Source organism: Spermophilus citellus (genome assembly GCF_964194105.1).
Source record: "Spermophilus citellus genome assembly, chromosome: 7".
In the NCBI taxonomy this organism is placed as follows: domain Eukaryota; kingdom Metazoa; phylum Chordata; class Mammalia; order Rodentia; family Sciuridae; genus Spermophilus; species Spermophilus citellus.
Genome location: NC_138188.1, coordinates 153996551 through 154024348, shown reverse-complemented (window position 1 = coordinate 154024348; position 27798 = coordinate 153996551). Strand labels below are relative to the sequence as shown.

General features: G+C 45.2%; 1 protein-coding gene across 1 annotated transcript in view; it reads right to left on the bottom strand.

Annotated features, from left to right (window-relative positions):
• HUNK (hormonally up-regulated Neu-associated kinase) overlaps positions 1–27798 on the bottom strand; it is a 100359-nt gene that overhangs the window by 14742 nt on the left and 57819 nt on the right. The window contains exons 4-8 of the mRNA XM_081302283.1: positions 27296–27431; positions 17628–17755; positions 9641–9776; positions 4628–4790; positions 731–814 (exon numbers count right to left, since the gene is read on the bottom strand). Of these exons, the coding sequence (XP_081158409.1) occupies positions 731–814; positions 4628–4790; positions 9641–9776; positions 17628–17755; positions 27296–27431 (647 nt within the window). The remainder of the gene's footprint in view (positions 1–730; positions 815–4627; positions 4791–9640; positions 9777–17627; positions 17756–27295; positions 27432–27798) is intronic.

Sequence of the window (27798 nt, the reverse complement as noted above, 5' to 3'; positions counted from 1 at the left end):
TCCTCCCATGAGGGAATTCCTGAGTGTCCCAGGACAGGTTCCTGTGACGGGGACACAGGGGACATGGCAGAGGTTTTCAGAGAGAGAGAGTGGGAGTGGGTTCCCTGGGAAAAAACTGAGAAAGAAGAGCCCACTTGACGGAGAAAAGAGGGCAGTCCTGTGCTCCTGGCCTTGGGTGTGTGGGGTTGGAGGCTGTAACCTTTTGCCGTGGGACACTAATTTTTACTCTGAAATTAACCGTTGGTGTTTTCCCTCAGGAATGTTCTACACGGCATCAAGTCACCACAGACTGACTGGACAAGCTTGCTGTCCTCCGGAACGTTCCCTGCTCCTCATCTTGCTCTCTCCTGGCATCCAGCTGTATTCTGGGCACCTGTCTTTTTGTTTGTTTGTTTGTTTGTTCCTTTTGGAGCGAGGACAAGGGTTTCCAACCTTGACTGCTCATCGGAATCCTTCAGGGAGCTTTAAAATACATTGACCCAAGATTAGATATAATTTTCTGCAGTGGGGCCTGGGCACCCGGATGTTTAAATGCTCCCTGTGACTCTGACATGTGGCCACAGGGAGGACTGCAGCACGGGGACTGGGCCGTGGTGCTCCAGCAAACGAATTCCCAAGGGCTCTGTTACAAGGTGTCCGTCTCTTGGTACCTCTTGTCCCACAGTAACCAGCTTCCTGTCTACCCTCCCCTCTTCCTCAGGGCGTCTGGACTTGCTTCTGGGCCACTCACCTCATACGGCTCCTTGGGGCCCCTGCACTTCTCGATCTGGTAGAGCTGGGTCTTGTAGCACACACTGTCCTGGACGTCGGACTTCTACCAGCAGAGGGAAGAAAAGCAGAGCTTAAGTCTGAGAAATGGAAATGTCCATTAAGCAGTCATTCATTTTTAAACCAGAGCTTGTCTGGGACAGTGCCAAGAATGGTTGGTAAGCCTTGGCAAGGTGCACCCTCATCCGAGGACGCAGCATGGAGGGGACTGGACCCAGAGTCTGGCGGCTGCTTCTATTATGGGCTCTGAAGCAAAGGGCCAGTGACCCTCCAGTCACTACCCACTGCTGGGCTTGGGTTCTTTCATCTGAGTAACAGCGATTGCTCCAGGCTGGAAAGCAGAAGCCAAACGGGTGAGCAGGCAAAACAACTTATCTTTTGGAAAGCACTGAATGGGGTCTAAATCTCACTTGTCTGCTTACTTTAGCACAGCATAACCCTCCAAAGGGAAGCCACCGCAATTCATCCTGTGCCTTAAAGAAGAAGATGGATAACTGCACTGAAGATGATAAAGGTGGAATTTTGACTGGAGACAGAGAAAATGAAGTGACTAATTAACTAATCAATCAATCAATATGAAAGTGGAGAAGGCAGAAGAATGATGGCATGGATTAAGAGTGGAAGACAATCAAGAGTGCCCTTACAGACTCTCTAGCTTCCTCGTTTTAAAAAGAAGAAGCCAAGAGAAAATAAAGAAAAGGCAAAATAATTAAGGTATCATATACTACTTTTTAGTTCAGTGGATTAGATTTAAAAAATTATATGTGGATGGTTAGTAATTGGCTGATAAGGTTAGTAACCTGGATGGTGCATACGGTGCAATTAAATTAGCCACCTCTGGAAATCCCTGAGCAGGCCAGCCGTAGTTGTCTGTGGAGATTAATTCACTTTGGATTAAAAACAGCCACTTGCCTACAGTTTGGATTATCAGACCAGGCATGCCCTACAACTGAAGGGTTAAATGTGAAACCAACACAAAAAAATGAAAACCTTCTCCTGTTTGAACTGTCAGCTGAGTTTCCAGGGAATGTTCTCAGCAGACAAAACCATGCCCAGCAACACTTGACACTCCAAGTCTAGACAAAGCAGAGGGACAGAAGCGTAGCAAAAAGCTAAACACCCAAACGAATCAAGAGCTTTCAGCAAAACAGCTTTCTTGATTCAGATGAACCATGTAATTGTTTCACAAGTGCACAAATGACCAAATTTTTTTAAATCTGAAAATGTGAAAGTAGCCACAGAAAACTATTTTAAAAATGAACACCTCTCCCGTCTACTTGGCAAAGCACTCAAAAACCAGAATGTTTGGATCTGTTAACTTAGGGAAGCGGCAGTCATCCCATAAAACATGAAATCATGAACTTTATAATATGGCTAGTTTCATGAAAATACTTCTTGATTTTCGAATAACACTTGTCTCTTAAAAAAGAAAATCAGTATGTTAACTCTTCTCTTACTTGAGAACCATTTGAAAACTTTTGCCCTCTCTAGCATGGTGGTCTCCAAAGAGTATCACCGTGAGCCCTTAGGAGTGGAAAAAGTATACAGAGGGACGTAGATAATATGCACATTCAGCCATCAATCATAAGCAAGAACCACTGTACTAATATATCATCTGCATTATAAAATATGCAATAGGAATTTAAAAGGTTAAGATAAAAGAAATTTGGAGCATATGATTCAGCTTCAGGTCCCGTGTCTTTTAAATTGCTCATGATGAGAATAGAGGAACACTGTGTGGTACAGAGATCTTTTTAATCTCTCCTTATCACCTAGTAAAATCCTAAATATAAAATAATAAACTATGGTATGACCTGTGAAAAATTCATGTGCTAAAAGTTTGTTTCCCCACATGGTCAAGTTAAGAGGTGGTGGAACCTTAAAGAGGCAGGGCCTAGTGCAAGATAATTAGGTCATTGGAGACTTTATCTTATGGAGTGAGGCAGTACTCTAGGAGCAGGCAGTTACAAAGTGAGGCCATCCAACATACTTGGCTTTTATCCATGTGGTCACTTTTCTTTCCTATTTGCCATATTGTGATACAGCCAGGGAGTCCTTCCCAGAGGCCAAGCAGACAGAGCTTCCTGATCTTGAACATTGAGCTTCCAAAACCAGCAACAGAAAATGGACTGATACATGCACTAAGTGTCAAAAGTCCTGTTTTTCTGGGTTTGACACCTTTCCTACAGTAGATTCCTATGAGTGATGCAACAACACTGAAATGCAACCTCAAAGCTACAAATCTATTCCCAGTGGAATAGATTCTCTGCTTACACAGAGCATATTTTACACCCATAAAACATCGTTCTCATTTTGAAATGCCTTTCACTGTAGAGAATGTTTCTTCTCTTGGTGGTTCATCAAAAAAAAAAAAAATCTGTGGATAATTCCCTACGGAAGCAAAATCTAGCAACTATCTGAAGCTGAATCAGCTTGGAAACATCTGTACTTTCATCCAACTGTTCAACAAACCTTCTGTAGAGCTCCTTCATATATCAAGCCATGTTTTCTAGCCATCTCCCAAATCTATTCGCTAATGAGACAAACTGACCCTCTTGCCTTATGGATAGTATTTTGGTCATTTCTGCCATGGCAGGGAGAATATGGATTCCCCAGCTGCAGATGGATTTTCATCTTTTGCTCTAATATTCAAAAAAGTTTCTAAACCTTGGAAGAATTTTGTGACATTATTGGGCTATCATGTGACTTTCAATAGCACTGAGAAAGCTCTAAAAGTTTATTCTTACCATCTAGATTCTAAATGGTGTCCCAACAGAGACAACTGCACTCTATCAGATCGCCAGGTGCCACATACACAGGATCAAGGTAATCCTTCATGAAAGCAAATATTCCATCAAATCTTAGACGGGCTTCCTACCAATTCTGAATTTCTTTACTGACCTCCTGTTAGATCTGGTCTGCACTAACCCAGCTGAATAGAAGCAGGGGTAGTCTGGTACAGGATCTTTATTGTCTTAGATCCATTTTAGGTGTAGAATTAGTTTAAGTCATTGTCAACTTGGAAAGAGATGATTTAGTCAAAACTAGATGCCGAAGCACATCAGCTCTCCTTCCCAGGCACAATATGAACTGCTTGTGGCCAGAATGGTACAGGACACCAAATGCACTTGACACATGACACCAGGCATGAACTTTCTGACACCCAGACTGCACGAAGATACAGGGTCAAGCTAGTGAAGCTCAATTTCATTCTTATTTTCTGGAGAAGTGAGTGTCACTACAGGCATCCCTCAGTGTCCTCGGGCAATAGGTTCCAGGACTCCCACCCCTACCCCCAGTGGATACAAAAGCTGCCAATGCTTATGGAAAACAATGTAGAATTTGCATATAACCTATGCACACCCTCTTATTTACTTTGAATCTCTAGATTACTTGGGCTACCTACAAGATAAATGCTATGTAACTAGTTGTCATACTGTATTGTTTAGGGGAATAATGACAAGGAAAAAAAAATTGTATGTGTTCAGTAGAACATACATGACAGAGGGCTGTCATGGCTTTCTCAAATACCATGCTGTATGGATGAATGCCCAAGAGGGTCCTCTCCCCAACTTTAATGACCAGAGAAGCCCTCAACAGCTCTAACCCGGGGAACCTTATTGGGGCAGAAGAAAAACAGGCAACTGAGAAGCTGAAGGAAAACAGGCTGGAACCCCTCACCATTCTGCCCAGGCAGAATCTCAGGTTAAAAGCGCTACCCGAGAAGCAGGGTTTGCTACCCCTTTGTCCCTCCGACTAGAAACTCAGCTTTGCATCAGGTGAAGTTAGTAGCTGGGATCAAGTGTCAGCAACTGGGCGATGCTGGACAGAAACAAACCTCCCCCAGGGTCCCACTTACCCCTGACAAATAGCGCTCGAGTTTCTTGTTTAAGAGGAAGTAGATGGCGAGGATGTGGCAGGCACGGTTGGACAGCACCGTGTTGATCACGTCACTGTTCTTGTAGCCCAGCTTCTCCGTCATGTGCAGCACCACGCTGGGGCTCAGGTCCTCCAGAGAAATCCTGCGAGGCACAGAGACAAGTGGTCACCTCTCCACAGGGTGGCTCACAAACAAGGCGGCACAGCTGGCCCCAAAGGCCCCCTGTGGACAATCAGGTCTAATCGTTCATTCACCCACCTGACTGTGAGAAATTCCATGCATCCAGGAAAGTGAAGGGAACAGTATACAGTCAGCCCTCCAGATTCAGGGCTTCCCCACCAGTGAGGTTCAACCAATACAGATGGAAAATATGTTTTAAATTTCTCTGTACTGAACGTGAACCAACATTTTTCTTGTGATGATTCCCTAAACAAAGGCAATATTGTAACTATTCACATAGCATTTATGTTGTATTTGGTATTATAAGTGATCTACAGGTGTTTCAAATATATAAGAGGATGTGCATAGGTTATATACAAGAACTATAGTATTTTACTGTGTGTAGGGATTCGAGCATCTGTTGATTTTTGGTGTCCCAAGGCAGGATCCTAGAACCAGTCCCCCCAGATACAGAGGGATGACCATAATTGCCTCATGTCATTACCATCACCTGGATGTAACAACTACCATTTCACTACACTTGCTTCATTCACTTTTTTTTTTTGCCAAAGTATTTTAAATTACGGGCACCATAACATTGTATTTTTAAACCCTTCAGTGTATGTCTTTGAACCTCCCCTAGAATATCCCCTATAGGATCACGCTCCCTTAGTATCATCTTAATAATTCCTTAGTATCCTCTAATACCCAAATCACATTCAAATTCTCCAACTGCCTCCCAAGTCTCTTTACAAATAGACATTTTCCATAAAATGTATTTCTTGCCCATGGATGGAGCCCACGCTCAACCTGGTCTTTGGGATGGGAAATAAAGGTATTCAGAAGCTGGCCCACACCATGGTCAGGAGCCAGTGAACACTCACAAGTTCACAGCGAGGAACCAGGGGTTCAGCTGGGAAGTGGGGTGCTCTCAGAGGAAGACAAGCCGGAGCTTCATCACAGGCGTATTGTGAAAAACTAAGTCAGAAGGCTTAAGAAATCCTGGGCATTTACTTATTCACTCATTCACTCACCCACCCACCAAATCCCTGCCTCTTGGAGCTGATGTTCCAGTGGGAGAGAGAGAATGTAACTTGATTTAGTCCTCCTGACGGTCCTGTGAGTGGATTCCATCATCATGCCCATTTTACAGAGAAGAAAACCAAAGCCCAGAGCAGTGAAGTAATTTTCCCAGAGTCATGACCTGGACAGCCTGGCTGGGTCTGGAGGCTAAACCTCTACACTCACACCCTCTCAATGACACACAGAATGGCTACAGAGCACAAGAAATCAGGCGGAGGGTCCTAAGGCACTGTGTGCAGGTAGTGCGGGGTGTATCATCCTAAATCTCTCAAGAGACAGAAATAGGGCCCTCCGTGAGCAGAAGGCTAAAGCAAATGGCCGGAGAGTCCCATAACTGCCACCAGAGGTCTGAAGACATTTCTGATGGAACCTCAGAGGAACCCCACAGTGCAACCTATAATTGTAAAAAGCAGGGGCCCCACTTGCCCAGCCCACATGGCCAGCTGGCACGGTGCGGAGGGTAAAACTGCCTCCTGACCATCATTTACCATCCGTAGGTGTGACCTACCTCAGCTCTCCTCTCACTAGATGGGAGTAGGTACTGCCTCATCCCAGACAAAAACAAACAAACAAACAAAAAAAAACAAACAAAAAAAAAAAACAGGCCCAAAGAACAATGAAACCCTTCTCCTCACTCCTGTGTGCTATAAAATTACAAATTCTAGGTAATGGCCAGGAGGGAAGTTGAAACGACTAGTTGTAAAAAAAAAAAAAAAAGATATTAATAACGTTAGTTCAAATATATAAAACTACTTGTGGTTGGCTAAACCACTCAACGCGCAGGGTGAAGATTGTTTGAAAATGCAAGGTAGGGGCAGTGGGGGTGTGGTCCTGCTCCTGGCCAATCAGATCACAGCGACACTTGCGAGGCTCTGCTCCTGGCCAATCCGACCGCATCCACACTCACACGGTCCCACCCTCTAGTCCAGAGCACGTTCCTGGGAGGTGGTGAGGCGCCACTGCCCAGGGAATGGGGGATAGTGTGGCGAGGGATGTTCTTGGGGCAGATACTCCATGGCTCCCTTTATATCAATTGTCTTCAAAAACAGGAGAGGCCTGCCAAAACAGGCTGTCAACAGTTTCTTGACTGCAAGTAATACATATTTAAAACATTTTCCAATAAATAATGTATATATTTGGCATTCTCCAATATCTGTTATTGAATTTGTATCATCTCTGAATGTTTGGATGACACAGAGAATAGCAAACTGTTCCAGAATGTGAGGTATAATTTAAACCAAGTACATCTCATTAAATCTGGTTTTATACCATTTTGGACTATTCTGTATCGCCCATCACCTCCTTTCCTCCCACCCATCTCCAGAGCCAAAGGAGAGGTGGGGAGCTGTCCAGGACCCTGTGGGGAGGCAGCAAGAGGCAGCAAGGGTGGCTTAAAAAATGTCTGTGCTAGACCTAAGGGGCAGCCAGGCTCCCCACAAACATGTATGGACTGATTGGCATGAACATTTATTATAAAAAATTCACTTCCAGAGTTATTTTCCTCTTTCCTTTTAGAGACCAATTCAGAAGTCCAAATAACTTTATAGGAGAAGGTTTCACAGAAGAGTGATACAAAACCTGGGACCTTCCTTTCCTAAAGGAAAACACTGACAATGTCTAAAATAATCAAATCTGGGGCTAGGAATGTTGGGAAACTATAAACCATACTTTATAAATAGTCCTTTCTTTAATTGTATGTTCTTTCTCCTTTTATCTATGTGTTAGTAAAACAAGAAAAGTAAGTATCAAAAATATATTTTCATCTTAAAGATAAACATTTTTCAAAATAAAGACTATAAATAACATGGACCTCCCCCAAACCATTTGGGATTCTGGCTTCCTGTCTTAAAAATTGAGCACTAATTTGACTCTAGTATAAAATGAGTAATGGGCCTTACATAAACAGAAGACACTGAGCTGTAGGGGTAGGGGGTGGTTTATATATGAGATCTTAACCATGTTTACAACCTACTTAACCAATTACATGTTCTATCTCTGTGTTTCTGACCAAGTTCAAATGAAAAAAAAAATTAAAAAATATCAATCTGGCAAAACCAGTATAGGAACTTGAACTTAAGTTTTAATCTACCAAATCCTGTTTACAAATGTGAGAAAGCTCCAAAATAAGACACCACATCATGACTCTCTGTCAACAAAGATGTGGCCAACAAGGAGGAGGCTGGCTGGATTTCTAATACCAACCCCACCCCTTCCACAGCTGAGGAGCTGGTGGATGGATTATGCTCATTTAGGTGGTGATTACATCAGCTTAATGGCTCATCTGGCTGCCACCAATGCCCCCTCCTTTAACAGAAAGCACACCTGAGTGCTGCTATCCATTGGTAACGAGGCCCGGCCCCTCAGCTCTGCTTTCTGTCTCACGTTAGGGTAATATTTCTGGTGTGTGTTTCAGATACTGGCCCAAATTGAGCAGGTGTTGGAAAACAGCAATCTATTTTCAGGTTCCCTTGGTAACCTAAGTAATCTAGACTTTGTCTAAATTACCGCCCATGAGCCAAATGCTAGAATTCTAGATGGCAACTGTGCAAAACCACCTCCTCCCTGACCACAGCAAGTGTAAATGTGGCCGAGTAGTGTGGACAAAGTGGTGTGAAGGGGTCCACCCGCCCCCCTTCAGTTCTTCTAGACCTACTCAGCATTGCGGCTCTGATAAGACCTGAAGCGTGTTTTCAGAATTTTCTAGGCATTTTGGAACTATGACCACAGAGGACATCTCCTTCCCTGCCCTGTCAGTCCCCCCTCGACCAGCAGTCCTCTGGTCCCCATGCAAGTGTGGTCAAATGTGCAGGCCTCCCTAGGTCTGAAAGAAGAAGAGCAGTTCTCAGACCTGCAAGGTATCGGGCCGGGTGGTCTCCAGGTCTGCTCTAAAGCAGCCAAGGTGAGGGTCCCCTCCCTCCCTTGTTCACATTGGTTAATACTATGTCAGATGAGTAGGAAAAAAAAGTGTCAGGACATGCTTTCTTGTACTTGTTTTCAAAACTGTAGTCAGCACCCCAGCATGGAGAAGCCTGGGCCACACAAAACGCCTCCGAGTGTTCCTGGCTGTGGATCCCTGTCCATAACTCTCCTTAATAGGCCCTCCTCATGGATACTGACAGGTCAAGCCTGACAGGAAGTCCACAGGGAAACCCAGCAGGAAGCGAGTGACCCCTACCCCCTCTTCTTCCTGCTCCCCAGTGCATTAAAGTGGAGTCTCAGGTCTGCAAGAAATATCAAGGACAAAGAGGCCTCTGAGGGGTGGTCTGAAGGAAAGTTCCCCAGGAGTCTGCCTCATGTTGGCAGGAGAGCTCGGGGGTGGATCACACAGGCACACAGGCTCACAGACACTCAGACATGCTCACAGACACTCAGACATGCACACAAACACACACACACAGACCCAGGCAGACACACACACACACACACACACACACACACACACACACACACTCTAATATACACACGTCACAGTTTGTCTACATGGTCCCTTCATGGGAACTAAAGAGCAGCACCCCTCAGGGAAGACACAGGCCCTTAAATAAAGGCTAGGAGAGGGGATCACGGCCTGGATTTCAGCCTCCACTTGCCCCTCTGAACAACCACCCACGCTGGCCCCGTCTTCTTCCTCTTGTGCACCGAAAAGGCGGCTCTGCTTTGAATCCTGTTCGACCTGCTGTCCAGAGGACAACCCAGGGCTTGAAGGACAGACCCTGTCTCTCCAGAGGAGTCCCTCTGTGTGCACTAAATTACCTGTTGGGGTAGGTGACGTTGCAGGGCACTTTGCCCGTGTAATTCTCATTGAGCCAGCGATTGGCCAGTGCTTGCTGAATATTTGGCCTCTTCACGGGGTCTGGTTCCAGGAGAGAGCGCAGGAAATTGATGGCTCCTGGAAGACATTTGGCAAAGAACATGCTAGTTACAGGCTGAACGCAGATGCAGATACCATGAGCGTCACAACAGGAGACCCACCAGCTCGCCTGTCCCTCCCAGGCCACTGCTGCTGGGATCTTTGTGTCTCCAGGGAGCGCTTTGACTCAATCATTCACAGAGTTCCGCCCCACCTCCCCTCTGATAGATGGGGTTTTATTTTATTATTATTATTTTTTTGTTACCAAAGATTGAACCTAGGGGTACTTTATCACTATGCCTCATCCCCAGCCCTTTTTTGTATTTTATTTAGAGACAGGGTCTCGCTAAATTGCTGAGGCTGGCTTCAAATTCGTGATTCTCCTGCCTCAGCCTCCCGAGCTACTGGGTTTACATGTACACACCACTGTGCCTAACCCAGATAGGTTTAAATCCCATTCCTTCTCTCTCTCTCTCAATCTCTCTCTCTCTCTCTCTTTCTCTCTCTCTCTCTCTCTCTCTCTCTCAAGGGATGCAACTGGTACGTGACAGCAAGAACCAGTTTGGTTTCCCTTAAGTTGTGTGCTTCCCAGCACAACCAGTGGTCTTTTACTGTTGTTTAGAATAAACCAAGAAAGTGTGTATTTACACACTTGAAGGACAAAAGAAAGTAAACAGAAAATGCCTGCTCTCAGGGGAGTTACTCAGCACCCAGAGGAAGCCAGAGGGACAGGAGAGGCCTTCTAATTAGACCCCAGACTTGGCCTTTACCATGGGGCAGGCATCCAGCTCTCAGAAGCCCAAGTTCTTTCTGGTCCTTTTTTTTTAATATTTATTTTGTAGTTATAGGTGGACACAAAATCTTTATTTAGGATCGGTGCCTCACGTGTGGTAGGCGAGCGCTCTACCTCTGAGCCCCAGCCCCAGCCCGGGTCCTTTCTTTTAAAGCAGTTCTCCATGGCTGCCCACTTCCCAGACTCTCTGAACAGATGACGCAGTGCCCAGACTGGACAGAGGCCATGCCCACCAAGTCAAGCTCTTCAGGCTGATGTGACACCAGAGAGCCACATGCTCTGGCTAAAGTGCTAAGTAAACTCTGTAATGGCGACTCGCATCTTCAATTCCTAATTTGTGTACAGAGCTCCAGCAAGCACCATGCTGACCAGGTGGACTCCCTCCTTTTTGTGCATGGGCGGAGTGTATGCCAATAAAGTTTCTCCTTATTTTTTGGCCTCAGGAGTTTGCCGCAGTCACATTAGTCATGCCGAGCATGATGTGTGCGGACAGGATATGAAAAACTGTTGACAAAACTGTAAAATCCCAACAACCCCTTTTCCTTCTATCGCAGGCAAAAGTCATCTTTTAAAATGCGCTGGGTCTGCCTTTGCTGAACAGTCACAGAACACCTGCTATCTGCTGAGCTCTAGAGATCAGAAGCTAGTTCATCTCCAAGCAGAGCATTTGCATCTTTTAAGATTCTAACAAGGGAGATAACTACATGACATAAATATATGCATATCAAGGTCACGGACTGCAAAACTGTTCAGCTTGAAAATAGGCAGGGTGTCCACCTGTGGTCAGAGAATGCCAGGGACCACTGAAAAATGACGATGCTCTGACTTGCTTGAGTTCTGGGATTACGACATTTTCTTATTCTATATTTCTTATTTTAGGGAGCATTATTGTAATGTCTTGCAATATAAAAATATTCTTTTATGTAGCCTTGTACATGATATCCAATTTCCAACATCCCAAATAGTAAGTCCCAGAAAAATAATCTGAATTTACTTGGTCTCCAAATTTTTCTATCTTTTCCTCCAAAGTTATTTTTCCAGTTTTCTACGAGGGCTCCACTTTGCAAGGAAAAGTCATAAAAAATTCTCATTTTCTTACCAGCTTTATGTTTTCATTTTAATGCTATTCTTAAAAACGTATTAAGGAATATTTAATGCCTGTCATCCCAGTGGCTTGGGAGGCTGAGGCAGGAGGATCACAAGTTCAAAGCCAGCCTCAGCAACAGCAAGGCACTAAGCGACTCAGTGAGACCCTGTCTCTAAATACAAAATAGGACTGGGGATGAGGCTCAGCAGTTGAGTGCCCTTGAGTTCAATCCCTGGTATCTCCCCCCAAATAAGATATATTCTGTGATACAAGAATCAGTTCAATGGAACTCTCTCTTGTTAGGTCATGCCCCAGGTGACTCCTCCAGGGAGGGTTCCCAAGTAGCTAACAAGGTCACCAGAAGGTCATGTCCATTTAAGAATGAAGCAGGTAAGAACATGTGTTAGACACCAGAATAATCACGAGGAATGTTTAATGTCATAAAGGTGACAGCTGGATCTCCAAATAAAATGTTCCTAAAATGTTCTTCAGTGCAAACAGCTCTCTAAAAGAAGAGGTTCCTCTTTTGGGACCTTCCATCTCCCTTCCCTTAGCACCCCTCCATTGCCCGGTCATTTGGATCTTAACCAGGGGCACCTACTGTTCAAAGAATCAAGATACGGGCTTGATGAAGGGAACCGGGGAGCTGTTGAGTAGGATGATTTCTGAGACGTCTCTGTTGCTTACCCTCAAAGGACCTGAACAACCCTCCCAGACGACGGCCACCTTTGCAGAGTGTGATTAACCAGAAAAGCTAAGGATAAACTGGATGTGCGTTTTTGTTCTATTTTCACAACCAAGCGCTCTGCATCTTCACAAACTGCTGATGAGCCCAAGTAATTTTAGTTCAAATCTCTGCTGACGAATTTTATTCCCTTGGACGTCACAGACATTGCACTGCTATCCTAAAAGGACTTTGAGCGCATCCTTCGACCTCTTTGGAGTTTGTGTTAGGTCTTGAATATCTCTAGGTCTCTGGGGCAAAAGGGATTAAAAATAGTCCCCACCGTCCCAGAGAGCCACAGTAAGCCTGGCCTCACGCCACCTCTATCCCTTGTACCCTTCGTCTCTCCATTCAGGCTGGGAGAGTTGGGAAGAGCCACAGGGCTCCGTCACTCTCAACACAGCACAAGCCACATGCTGACGTGGTGTGGAACCCTCTTTCCTTCTAGAGCCGTCACTGTGCCGAGGCAAAGGGCTGCGAGAGGGAGGAAGCCATCAAACTCAGGAGTGCCTCCAGTCACACACAAGTGGAGCGGAGCCCCATCTCCAGGGCTGCTGCCCCTCACCTCCCTGGAGAAGGAATTTTTTTGAGTCTGACAGCCAAGTCTTCTTAGAAACCTTAACTAGCACGGGCTCACCCTCACCCATGCCAACACTTCTCCAGCTTCGCTCCGGTGAATCCGTGGCACAGAACCCTCTAACTCTGAAGTGACTTTTGGGCTGTATTGTAAATGCTACGGCTGGGGTGCAACGATCAAAGAGCAAAGAGGCAAAATTTCTAAGCCGTGAAAGGCAGTCACTGCTCTATCATACACAAGGGCCAATGCGTGGAAAGAGGAAATCATCTAGAAGAGAGAACTGGAAGGGCCCAGAAGCTTGAGTGTCCACTGAGGTGACAGAAATGAGGAGCAGGTTTCATGGACTTGCAAGGATAACAATGCTGATTCGACTCAGATTTCAAAAATTCTTTAAGCTGATTCTAAAAAGATGACGAGAATAAAATAGATATGATCATTACAACTGGGAGTGACAGAACTGTCAAATTAATAAAAATGTGTGTTACTGAGGCACGATCAAATTGATGTATTTTCAATCTGGATTGACATTACTCAAAGCACAAAGACCTACCGGCACTAGATACTAGTAAATCTTGGGGAGGGGAGGCATCTTATACTCAATAAAATAAGGAAATGAAAATAGCACAATACAGTGGCAAAATCTAGAAGCCAGGCAGGCAGATGTAATCCCCCTGAGACTCAGCTTCCTCATTGGTAAATTGGGAATGATGGTACTTACACACAGGTTGAGTGGGAAAAAAAAAAATGTGAAAAACACCTACGTACGGTTATTCCATAAACAGCAACTACTCTTTTTTAGGGTAAAGTGGTCTTCCTGGAAGTTACAGGTACAGGTGAGCTGGGCTGGTTGGAAGGGAGAGGAGATAAACCAGGTGGGGTGCAGTGGGTTGGAAAAACAGGGATGATGAGGACAGCAGCTGATGCCCAAAGCCCGAGTCCTTCAGTCCATAACAATAGATGATGCCCGGGGCTACCTAGCAGCTGGTGCTGGACCCTTCTGCAAAGGGCCAGTTCCCAGCCCTGAGTAGTCAAATGAATGAGCAGGCTGTCTTCCCAGGCCACACATGCACTTTAACCCCAGAGGCAGCAGCATAGAGTCCCTGAGCATCAACCGTGGGCAAACCTTACACCTGACACCTGGCATAGAGGATTAAGCCCTGGTTGAGTTCCTTATGTATACCAATAGTTTTAAAAGCAGAAAAGGGAAACCAGACTCCTCAACTGGAAAATCAGATCTAGAAATGCAATTCATGCTTGACAAGTCAAAAAAATAAAGTCCTGTAGAAACATGAGGCTCTTTAACAGGCATGCTCACGAGCTGTGCACAGGGTCCAAGTAAAAAGCTCAAAGCAGGAGCCATGTGAAGTCACAAAGTCAGACACCAATTCCAGTGACCCTGAAAGCACTTGGAAAGGATTCAATATTTCCTCTCTGCAATTACCTCTAGACTGTTTCTTAACATTTCAAAGTGTGAATTTTTTTACTTTTTTAAAGAAAAAATTAATTTTCCCAATTAAAAAAAAATACTTAGAAACCAGCCTTAGTAGGTGGGCAAGGGTATTGGGAGGGAAAACATGGCACGTATCTGAAGTAATGAGACTGACTCTCTTGTGCTCTTAACCCATTTGCCTTTGTGTGGCTGCCCAGCCCAGGCCCATGATGAAAGCAGGCTGAACTGCCAGTCCTCCTGCCACAGCCTGTGTGTGTCTCACACTAAGGCACCTGGCATGGGAGTGGGAGATGATTGTTACTGAAGCTTCACCTGGCCTATCCTGACTAACACAGTGAGAAGGCAGCAGATCAGCAGTTCTCCAGCTGCTCAGGCTCTCAGTGGGATTCAGAGTGAGCACCGCCTGCCTTTTCCAGGCATGCAGTGCAAACACATTGCTACGGTACTGTGTTATGGTCAAAGCAAGTTCCAAACCATCTGAGTCACTTCCGAATCACCCTGAGAGATGGCAACCTTCGTTGACTATACAATGCTGCTATAAATGGAGGTTGCAAGAGGGAGTACAAAATGGTGCAGCTACTCTGAACATGAGCGTGGCAGTTTTTTACAAAACTAAACATGTGCTTACTATCTGACTCAAAAATTTCAGTCTTAGGCATTTGCCCCAGAGAAGTGAAATCATATCCATACAAACATCTGCATGTGAATGTCTACAGCAGCTTTCCTCATAACAGCCCCAAACTGTAAATGACCCAGTGGTCCTTCAGTGGGTGACTGTTACCAACCTTGATATATCTGTGCCAGGGACACTACTCGGCATCAGAAAGAAACAAGGTCCTGACGCATGCAACAACTTGGATGGACCTCAAAGGAATTATGCTTAGTGAACAAAAAGTCATATATAAATATATATATACACATACAGATATACACATGCATAAACACACGCACATGTATTGTATTTTCGAAATGACAAAGTTACAGATATGGAGAACAGGACAGTGGTTGGCAGGGAGAACGGGAGGGAGGGAGGAGCAATGACTATAGAGGGACCACACAAGGGATTCTTGAGATGGAACTGCTCTGTCTCTTCACTGTGGTGGCTATAATATGAACCTACCTCTGTGATGAAATTGCATAGAACTAACTACGCACCAACACGAACATGAAAACCTGTGAAACCTGTGGAATCTGGATAAGGCCAATAGATTTTATCAGTGTTAATTTCCTGGTAGTGATATCATGCTACCACTATCCAAGGTTCTGCCATTGGAGGAAACTGAATGAAGGCTCTATGAATCTCTCCGTGTTATTCTTACAATTGTGAATCTGGAATAATGCCACAAAGAAAATTATTTTTTTAAAAATATTCTTATTAGGGCTGGGGATGTGGCTCAAGCGGTAGCGCACTCGCCTGGCATGTGTGCCGCCCGGGTTCGATCCTCAGCACCACATACCATCAAAGATGTTGTATCCGCCGAGAACTAAAAAATAAATATTAAAAATTCTCTCTCTCTCTCTCTCTCTCTTACTCTCTCTTTAAAAAAATATTCTTATTAGTTGTTGATGGACCTTTACTTTATTTATTTATTTACATGCAGGGCTGAGAATCAAACACAGTGCCTCACACCACACATGCTAGGCAAGCACTCTACCACTAAGCCACAAACTCAGCTCACACAAGGAAAAGTATTTTTTAGAAATCTTATTAATAAAAACTATCCCCTTTACTCTCTATCCCCTGATGCTGATTTTAAGTTAAAGCACTTACGCTACCAAATATTGCAATTTAAATGTATGTGTGTGTGTGTGTGTGTGTATGTGTATGTATATGTATGTATGTATGTATGTATGTTTATTTATTTATTTATTTATTGGCCTTACTCATTGAAATCAGTATAAGTTCTATAAGGACAGAGACTTTGTTTCTTGTGTTACTGGCACCTAGAATGTGCCCAGCTCACAACTGGTGCATGATACATGTTCACCAAAAAAGTGAATCAATGAAATATGCATTGAATGAATGAATGAGAATTCCCCATGGTGCTTTGCAGCACTTTCCAAATTCCTGAAAGTACACATAATCATTCCTTCACCATTCTGCACATTTTCTACCTCTAAGAGTTAACAGCTCTCAAAGTTTCTTTTCAAAGACAAAACTGGACCATATCTTCCCAAGGATGGAAGGCCTCCTTTACTAGCTTGCAACCTCCAGGGATTCCACCCTGCCTCACATGATTGCATACAAGAACTCACTTCAGGGCGGGGGTGCCGCTCAGGGCTAGAGCACTCGCCTAGCCTAGACAAGGTCCTGGTTCAAGCCCCTGTATCACAAAAAAAAAAAAAAAAAAATTCTTTTTAAAGGACCTTTGAGAACTCATTTCAGCTTTGATTCCACTGGGCAAGCATGAATTCAAGGTCAGCTTCATGGATGCTTTATAAACTCAAGGAAAAAAAAAAACACCTAACAATAGTAAAATAAATGCTATTTTAACCATGGATCACAGTTGAATTTTAAAAATTACTTTGTGGAGGGAGAGGGGTTAGGGGTGTCACAAGCATCCTCCCAATGAAGCTGTGTTGATTCCAAGGGAACAATTAAAGGATCACCAAAGCCAAGCTTAGGTCAGGAACTTGATACGAACTTTGAACCAAACAAAAGAACAATTTGTCCTAACTCACAGGCTCAGAAACCAAACCTTAATACGAACTGTTTACAGAAATGTGAACCAGCCAAAGTCTGAGAGTACTTTTCTAACACACCTGATGAGTCAGTCTAATGAAGTCACTGAACCCATCCACATACATTAAGAGCTTTTGAACAGGCTCAAAAACTCCCATAACAAAACAACGTGACTGAAACCAAGAACGGACTGTGGAAAACATAATAGAAACGGGACGATGACAGACCCTCTTCTTCAAGCCAACGTGATGACATGGAGAGTTTTAAAACAACGAAGCCTGCAATTACTTTCCAAGTGGAGAACAGAAGATTCTTTGGATATGTGTGTCTTGTTTAGAAGGAAGGAGTTAGGGCTTTGGAATTCTAACGGAAATGGAGAGGATACAGGTGAGGTGAGAAGACGGGCTGCTCAGAGAGGGGAACCCCAGCCTCCCCTGGGACTAAACAGTGGGAAGACACACGCCCGGGACAGCCATGACAGCACCCCTGCAAGACACAATGCCGCTTCACCAATGGACTCAGGCCAGTCAGAACCAAGGTCCTGCAACCCTGAATCCAGAGCCGCAGGTGAGTTACCTGTGGAGAGCTGGGTGGGGAGGGGGTTCATCTCCTTGTCCACCATCTTCTGGTACAAAGCCCTCAGGCTGAACGGCTCCACCGTGAAAGGCAGGGTCCCCGTCAACATGGCGTACATGTTCACACCTCTGAAAAGAGACACCAAAGCGTGAGGCCAGGGAGAGGCCCCTGGTGAGGAGGACAAAGAGGACACAGGCTTAGTCCACGCTTCTATGCTGTTGCTTCCACAGTTCTCCTTCCCGGTCATCTTTCTAGAACCCGCAGCACCACGTCCAAGCACCCACACTGAAGGGCTCTGGGGAGGACAGGACTCCAGAGACGAGCAGGAGCGTAAAGAACTTCCAGACCTGCCTCCTCAGGAGGGGAAACCACATCCCTCTCTACTCTCTGACATGAATGGGTTGAGCATCCCTAATGGGAACCCCCACCACCAAATTCTCCAAACTCAGAAACTTTACCGAGCCTCAATTTGCCACCACAGGTGGAAACCCTACCTCTGATCTCATGTGACAGGTCAATCAGAACACAGGTTCACTACACGTGTGGCATAGTTACCTTCAGTGGACACGAAACATCCATTCAGTGATTTGACTCGGGCCTTGTCCCCCACATATCTCATTATGTACATGCAAAGATTCTAAAATCTGGAAAATATCCCAAATCCCCCAAATTCAGGTCTCAAGCATTTCAGAAGTGGTCCTGCCAGGATGCAATTGTTCAAGTGTGCTTTACAAGGTGGAATCTACAAGTGGCCAGGCAGACCAAAACATCCAGGGCAAGACCTGCCTGTGAGCACCCCGATCCATGAGCTCACCAGATTACCAACCAGGCCTTTGAAACCAGGTTAACCATCAGCCCTTGGAAAACCAGTGTGTGGCTCTTCTCTTGAATTTTTCTTTGGTTTCTCACTAGAGGAAACTCCTTTCCACCCCCATTCTTATTTTATTCCTTATTGTAAGACCCTGTCACCCAGCGCTGGCCCCAAACCTCAGCTACAGTTAAAATACCTTCTGAGTAGGTCTAACTGCTGATATCCACAGCCAATCTAGAGAACAGCAACATCTTCTCAGAGGGTTTCTATCTTCCTGATGTGCAAGCCTAATATCATTTTGATGAGATTTCCTGAAGGGGATGAAATGCCTGCCTGCCAAGAGGTCTCCACCGTTCAAAAGCACCCAGGGGAATATGTTTTAAAAACAGGCAGTAGGATTGCCAGTCAAAACAAATCCGATGAGACTGATTGAAATTAAGACCCTGGAGGCCTCATTCCACAGAGGCGCCTCTGAATTACGGCATTCCAGATAATGACAGGTACCGGAGCCCACGGGCTCTGATTAGAAATCATTCTCAAATTTCAGACACACAGTAAAAGGCAGTTCCTGCTCTGAACTCACAGCGGAGTGAGGGAGACAGTTACACAAATGTTCATTCCTCAAATTCCTGCCGAATGCCTCTCTGCCCACACAGGGTTATAGGTACCCGAGAAGGATGTTGCCATCTTGGATTTGGGGTTGGGGAGAAGCAGGCACTTGGATACACAGATAACTAAGCACATCCTTTCAAGTGCACAGGAAGTAAGAAAATGCTGAACTGAGCTGCTTTTGACGGCCACTAGCAGCAATTCAATGAAGGGAGAGGAAGGACAGACCCACAGGCATGGGAAGACAGGGAGGTCTCCCGGGTGGTGAGTACTGAGGGTACGAGCTTCTACTTGTAAATATCTCTGGCTGGCTGGAGGTGAAGAGGGGGAGAGGAATGGCATAAATCAAGAAATGGAGATAAGAACAGACAAGGCAGCTATTTACAGCTGCAATTCTCACTGTGGGTTCAACAAATCTCACTGCCCAGGATATGGACAGATGCGAAATGAACACAAATGAGGACCAAAGTGGGGAGTAGCCCTCTCCTGTAAATGGATTAAAGGGGTTCAGAATGGGGAGCAGGAGACTGGCCGCAGAGGCGGTGATCACCATTGATGTCGGAATGAAAGCAATGGCACAGAATAGACAGAGAAAGCAAATCAGCAGCATCTGAAGGGGACACGCAAAACCGCCATCATGGAACACCAGCTACGGTGGCCGCAGAGGGACTACGGAGGAGGCTGAGAGAGCAATTTTGGCGGTGTGGAGGGAAGGAGCGTTAGGGTTGGAAACATGTTCGAGAACCTACTATACAATGCTGCATTTAAGATAGGTTTGAGATAAAACCAAACACCTTTACCTTGAAGGATTTTTGGAGATTTTGATAAGAGAAAAAACTTAGCAGAAAAATTCTAAAATTTATAAATATGAAGAGGCTTTAATGGACGTAACCCTCTAGCACACCCCAGGAAATTGATGGGAAGCACTGAACAGCCTCAAGGGCAAGCACCCACCCTCCCTAAGGCATCCTGATCCACTTAGGACAGCTCTGCAGGAGGAAGAGCTTCCAACACTCGGCCAAGGTTGACATCTCCCATGCTTCAGTTCTGGAACAAGATCAGCTGCTCTTCCGTGGTCAGCACTTGACACGTTTGAAAGCTGGAATCAGGACCTCCCCTCCCCAGGCCCTTTGCCTGTGCTTCATGTGCCATGGCTTAGAGTCCCATCAACTACCTGGCTCTCTGCCCTGAAAACACACCAGCTGGTTCATGTACTTAATGAATTTTAAAGTTTTCATGCTATAGAACAAATTCCTAATATGGAAACAGAATTTGATTGAATTGAACTTAAGGGCAAAAAATAAAAATAAAATAGAAATGTTTTTAAAGGATTCTACCCCTGCTCACTTGCGTGCATCTCGTCTCCAACCTTCACACTAAAGCTAAAGAGGCTGGTGGTACTTAGATCAGTGTCTTATAATGTCCCACCCATGCAGTGCTTCTGAAATTGAGGTACACAGGTATGTTCTCTAGGGTTCAACAGTTCCTTATTTTGATTTTCTTTTTGATGATGTACACGTGCGCGTACACACACACACACACACACACACACACACACACATTTTGTAAACCAGAACGAGGGCACCATCAGGACCATCACATAACCAAGACCCTCCCCTATACACAGAATTTCAGTGCTGCTTTGGCAAGGCTGTTTAAAGACTCACGATTTTTACCAAGACATGTCCCTTTCATGGTCACAGCCTAATGGGAACAGAGCAGAAGTGAAGCTTCTGAGCTTATATCTGTGGAAAAGATATATATATTCCTGGCAGCTGGAACAGTGCAGTGGTTCCCAAAGGGTGTCTCCCACTTCTGCAACATCAGCAAGATCTTGTGGTGTAACCTTCCAGGTGTTTCTGTTGCACACTCAGTTTGAAAGCCATCGGAAGATGAAAAGTGGCAGAGAACTGAGGCCCAGCAGGGAGACTGCACTCAACAACTCAGCTCCACGGACCATCCGCCACTGCGTCTCATTAGTGTTGCTTATTTGGAAAACTTGGGGGTCCTTTTAGTCTGGTCAATTTAACTTGTAAATTTTGGTTTGGGCAGAGGAGTTTGATTTTGGATTCATGAACTTGTAAGTAACATTTAAATAAAAATAACCTAAGTCAACAGGTGAGATGATCAAGAATGTTATTCCTTTAAAAAGAGTGTGCACTACTCAAGTTTGAAGACCTTTTATACGCCCTTTGTCTTCCTGTCATGGGTGGAGTGGATCCAACCTGCAGGATGCTGTGGCCAGGGGGCTGGTACCCAGTTGAAGGGGTTTGGGGAGTATATGGGGCCCACTCTAAAGCTCTATGAAAGTTTCTTTAAGGAGACCTGGAGGTGCCAAACTGATTGCCTCCTTGATGACTGAAATCTCCAGTCATTGCCTACGACAGTTGTCTTTGCCTCTCTGTTGTCTGGCTTGGGCCACAGATAAAGATGACAGATGCTGTCTTAAAAGATGGCTCCAGGGAGCTCCATGGTCCAACCAGGGTCCAGCAAGTGGTTTCTATAGAAACACTTGATTACCAAGTGGACACTAGAATTCCACTTCTCTTAGAGGAGTCAATCATCACATATCCTTAAAGAACTTTCTGATCCCAGAGTCTTTCATTTAAAATATGGGAATAACAATGGCACCTACCTCCCAGGTCAAATGGAGGTCAAACAAAGGAAACCACAGAGAGAGAACCAAACGCTGAGCCTGGTAAAAATTAAGTGCTCAGTACATGTGATCTGTGGCTTCATTTTTAAAAAAATCTTTTAAAAAACAACAGGAAACATTATATTTGTGTCCTGTAGTCAAATAATAATGGAAACCTACATTAGTAGTCAGAAAGCTCCAGATGTCAAAAAAGAAACCACCAGACTGGGCATCTGAATTCCTCTCCCCTGGAGTTTCAAACATGTTTCATGTCTGGATAAAGAGAAATGTAGTCCCTTTGACGTTTGACAAGTGTGCAGAAATACTAAGGGGAAACATGGAATGCAGTTGATAAACCTCTGTAATCCCATGGAATTAGGAGGAGTTTCCAAACATGTTAAGAATTTCCTGATGGGTCTTTGAAATACGGCTCAGGGGCTTCCTAGGTTCTCTGTGGCAGACATGGGACTCCTAAGAATTGAAGACAGTTTTAAAGAAAGGAATAATTAGAGATAGGAATGAGGGAGATCAACCAGCTAATGCTACTAGCATGTTTCCAAGCAGAAGGAAATATCGGTGAGTCATTGTTGGATGGGAAAAAACCCAAAGAAGACTGGACAGTGGAATCCTCTGATGTTGAAGGAGAAAGAAAGAGTGAGGTTAAGGGACTGAAGGAAGGAAAGGGGCCCATGAAGCACAAATGTGGAGTATTTGAAGTTAAGTCAAAAGCTAAATAGTTGGTCCTAGTGTTTAGTTGAGACAGAAAGACATTTCCTGAAGGAAAATCTGGGGTAAAACTGCCATCCCAGAGAGGAAAGACATAGACTCGCTGCTCCCTGAAGAAGTCTCCAGAAACTTTACCAAGATGCAAGGGACACAGCAACTGGCTGCAATGCACTGGAAGGAACAGATCCTGTGTCCTCACAGGGTACACAGAAAGGAGTCTCAACAACCACCCAGAGAGAGCTGGAGTGCAGCTAAGAGAAGCTCCCAGATACATACACCTTGCTTCTGTGAGTCTTCCAGGAAGGAACCTCCTTGGAAAAATGAGAATATACTCCACCTGAAAGCAATATCCTTCCATTTTTCACTATCAATTTTCAATAATACAACTTTCAATTTAAGGTCTTATAAGAAGAGGAACAGATCCATCTCTTTAGATAATCTCACTCTTCAATCCTGCTCCATAAATGCTCTATGGATTTTCTTGTGGGTTTCAAGACTTGTGTTTCCATTTCTTTCCCCCTTCACTTCTTCTATTTGAAATGCTCATGTAAGCTGCCAAAAGGGAGGGGAGGCTTGGGTTTTATAACTTTGAAAGCTCAAAAGCTTTCAGACTTTTTATAACTTTTAAAAGTCAAAAGCCCTGAACTTTCCAAAAGCAGCATAAGTCTCTTTCCACCTCCTTCTCCAGTCATCCTTCATTTTGAGGGAGTGTGAGGGGAGGAAAAAAATCCTTCTACACCTGATTCCTGCTAATAGCTGGTGGTATCTGATAGTACTTTTACCAAGCACTGAGTCTGAGGCCTGAAACAAATTCTCTCACTCTGCATCCTGGGTGTCCAGTTCTCATGGAAATGGGAGACCTGGGAACAAACAAGATGGCGCCTCTCGGTCAATGTATCTACTCAAAGACGTGGGAGACTGGCAGAGATTTTTTTTCTCACTCAGCGAAAATAAATTCAGTAAACGAAGGAGGTGACTTGGGTGTGCCATGCATGACTCTCCATGAGGCACTCTGCCTTCACACAATGTTCCACCCATTCCAGAAACCCCCCAGGACAGCAAAGAGCAGCTCCGATGTATGAAAGGTTGCAGTCTCCATTCTTTGGGACAGAACTCTGACAGTCCATTGTCCTTACCCTAAGAGGCTGACAGATGTTCTTAAACAAGCCTTGTAATATTCCTAACACAAAGTTGATTTTGATTCTTTTCAACCAAAAAGTATATCTGCATTAATTTTTTTTTTAATTAGCATATATACCATTCTAGAAAAGGATCAATTAGCAACAGTAAAGATTTGATGCACCAGTATGAACATCTTGGTTTTGTGGGTAAAGTCTCAAAGTTCAATGGAGATTTTAGACAGTGTATATGTGTGTGTGTGTGTATGTGTGTGTGTATGTATTTTAGTCATCCGAAGTAAAGGAAAAAAGTGAGTAATTTTAAGGATATTTTTTATGGTCCTGAAAATAATGGAAAATCTCTAAGGAAGAGCACATTTCCATTTCCCCAGTTAACTCCTGTTTCACTAGAAGTGTTCCAGGGACCCTACGTGTGGGAAAGAGCTTCCCAAGGTTCCCTGGCATAGCAGGCTGGTTTTCCTCCTGAGTCAGTGTTCCACTTAGGTCTTAGAATAAGTTCCTGTCAGCCACTAGAATCTAAAACCTCTGTACAGGGGAATTTTGATCTTGGAAGGGAACTCTTCATTCTGTTGTTGTTTCAGAGCAATGAAAAGAGAAGATATTTCATAACAACAGAGTCTAACCCAGGGAGAAAATTGGCTCCATTTTTGCTTTTGTCTTAAATAGGCTTTTAAATTAAATTCTCTTTGGGTTTTCCATTTGCAATTCTGTTGGCAAAGCTATGGGCACCAAATGGTAAGCCTAACCTGTATCTCAGACACAATACCCTAAGGCAGTGGAAAATCAATCTCTTAAAGAAGCTCTGAAGTCCTGATTCTCACCAAGATGAAGCGCACTGGTAGTCGGATGTCCCATACCTCCTAGCCTTTGCACATGCTGTACCCTCTACTTGGAAGGCATCCTCTCTCCTTCTCCACCTGGCCAGCTCCACTCATCCCGCAGAGGCAGATGAAGCCTCCCCTGATGCTTTCTTGACTCACCCCAGAAGTACACCTGTATTTGCTCCTCTGCTCCACCTGACACATTGTATTTGTATACAGTTAAGACTCACAAGCAAGTAGCTACCTCAGATAGCTTGGATGATATTATGGTTTGAATAAATGTCCTCCAAATGTCCATGTGCTAAACATTTGGTCCCCAGGGTAGGATTATTGGGAGGTGACCTTGAGGAGGTACTAATGTCATTGCGGGTACATCCTTGAAAAAGACTGTGAGACTCTATCCCTTCCTCTTTTCTCTTTGCTCCCTGGCTTATGAAGTCAGCAGTCTTGCTCTGCCACATACCCATAGTAATCGGCTGCATCGCTACTGCCCAACAGAGCCCATCAATCATAGCCTGGAGCCTCCAAAAATGTGAGCCAAATTAAACCTTTCCTCTTTATAAGTTAATGATCTCAGATATTTTGTTATAGTATAAAAAGCTGACTAACACAGGCTGCTATAACAAAATGCCACAGGTTGGCTAGCTCAAACAACAGACATCTGTTTTCTCACAATTCTGGAAGCTATCAGCACAAGATCAGGGTACCAGCAAGGTTGGGTTCTGGAAAGAACCCTCTTCCTAGTCTGCTGGATTCTTGTGAGAATGGTCTTCCTAGCTTTCTGTCCCCTCACAAGGCACAGAGAATAGAAGCTCTCTGGTGTCTCTTATAAAGACTAATTCCATCATGGTGCCCCACCTTATGACCTCATCTAAAGCTAATTAACTATGTAGGGCCCCATCTCCAATATCACCACATTGAGGGTTATGGGTTCAGTATATAAATTGGGAGTAGAGGGTACAACTCAGTTCATAGAGGTAGGCAAGTGTTTACAGTGCAGGCACACACACACACACACACACACACACACACACACACACACACATGCAAAGCTATAGTTTTTGGCCACACCTCAACAAGGGGTGAGGTCTACCTCTCCTCCTGACTTAAAGCCTACTCATGCAACTGGCTTGGCCAAATGGGACATTAGCAAACATGAGAGATTCACCTGGAAAGGTCTCGTGCCCTTGAGTTTGCCCTCTCACATAAATGCAGTTCTACATATTTTCTGCTTTTGTATGTGCCTCCACGAACTGGAAAACCACATGGTATTTTGCCACTTGTCTAGGACTTTTGCATCCATGACTGTATTTCACCAGGACTAAGAATGTGACCTCTTAGAGCTTTTCTGAGCACCTGCAGCTGCACGCCACCTTCTTGGAGGAAAAACAATGCAATAAAGCAGGGGGAACTCGGAAATGTCCAGCTGCCCCAGGAGTGACCCCACCATGCCAGGAGCCAGGGTTGGGGAGGGAAGTGAGCTGCTCCCTGGCTGGAAGCAACAGACCCCAGAGCGTCCAGGCATCCGGGTCTGGTATCATCTCTGTCCCTCTCAGCGGATGCCACCATTCCTTCTAGGTAGAGTCACTGTTTCTGCGTAATGGACAGAGACAGAGAAGGTGGCAAGGGGCCACGAGGGTTGGAAAGAGCCTTCACGGGGGAGCAGGCTGCTTTCTTTTAATCATGGGGCCTGAAGCAGAGAAACACAGTGTCTGTGGTTACTAAAAATGAACTCTTTTCCCTGGTCAAGCCACCTGGCAGGAGGAGCAAGAACAAAGTCTGACCTTTCTGCCGCTGGGGCTTTTCATCTCCCGTTGTCTCCCTCCAGACAGATAACTGATTCACTCCCATGTCGCAGTGAGCGGAGGAGACAGAAGTCCCAGGCTGAGCACAAAGCCTGCTGTGCCTCTCGTCGGGAGGCCCAGCCTGGGTGCCTCCTGCGGCCCTTCCTCCTGCTCGCATTTTAGACTTGGGGGAGATGCCTGCTTCACCTGACACGGTCTAGAAAAGGCCCCCTTCCTCAGGCTGAGCCTCTTCAGTCTGAGGATTAGAGACCACATAGCAGGGACCGTCCCCTTAGGTCCCCTGCTCCCTAACCTACCAACCTCTCTTTCTCTTTGGTCATCAGGTCTCCCTGTCCCCAGTCACATGACACCCTTGGAGGCTCTGCTGGAATCTCAGGTTCCCAGAGTCCCATCTATTTATTTACTCATTTACAAACTCTCCCCTCCACAGTCTTCTACTGAGCATAAAGAGTTCCAGAACCGTCCCCTCTGACTGGCGGAGACAGACCTTCATTGTCCAACAGGAAATGACAGGCAGGGACAGGTGTCAAAGAGGAAATGAACAGGGTGAGGAGAGCCCGGGGTCCTCCAGCAGGGTGCTAGAGAGTGTGGCAGGGGGGGATGTTGGATTATGGCTGGAATGCAGGGACAGGTGGGCCATTTGAAGAGCTAGGAACAGCAGATTAGGCACAGGAAATAGCAGGTGCAAACCCCAGAGGTGGACAAGGTGAAAGGGTGGTGGAATGTCTGAGGAATCCTGGGTGGAGGGCGAGGTAGGGCTCAGAGAGGCCAGAGAAGCAGGCAGAAGTGAGATGAGGCTTTATGCTCGGAAAGTCACAGCCGGATCTTAAGCAGGACCTAAGTGGCTCGTGCAACCAGAGTGTGAGGTCCGTGAGTGCAGGACCTGGTTTTCTTCTCCCCGCAGCATCTTAACGAATTTAGGTATTGGCCATTCTGACAGTTTATGCAGAAAAGACTAGAAGGAACAGAGAAGGAAAGCCAGGTTCCAAAGAATCATTGATGACATGTTCCAGAACCTTTCCTAAACACATTCTCAGCAAATACGAAAGAATCATCTCATCGGAGAGGGAGCAGCAGAGACAGCAGGAGGGAACACTGACTTGTACACGCTCCATCACTCACATGGACCAGACGTCGATTTTGGGGCCGTATTTCTTCCTGGCCAGCAGTTCTGGTGCGGCGTAGGCGGGGCTGCCACACTGCGTGCTGAACGGGTCGGAGTAGCCCAGGATCCCCGCGCAGTTGCTCAAGCCAAAGTCTGCAAAGAAGAGAGGATAGAATCGCCTCTGCATTAGCAAAATGTGAACATGGGGGGGGGGGGAATAATTGAATAAATAGCAGGAAAGGAAACAATCTCTGAGGCTAACATGTCATTTAGCATCCCACAAGGAAAACCGGCAGCTGCACACACACCACAACCTCTGGATAAGGAGACTCAGGGCAAAGGAGCGTCAGGTGGCGGTTCCCTTGCTGAGCTGAACATTTTCCACCCTTCCTACCATAAAATCCAGATACAGTTCACAGCGTGTGGAACCAAAACATATTTCCAACAAGTCTTGTAAATGAGTCATCGGGGAAAGCAGAGGTGTGCTTTCTAGGACTAAGGCAGGAAGCGAGATGCGATC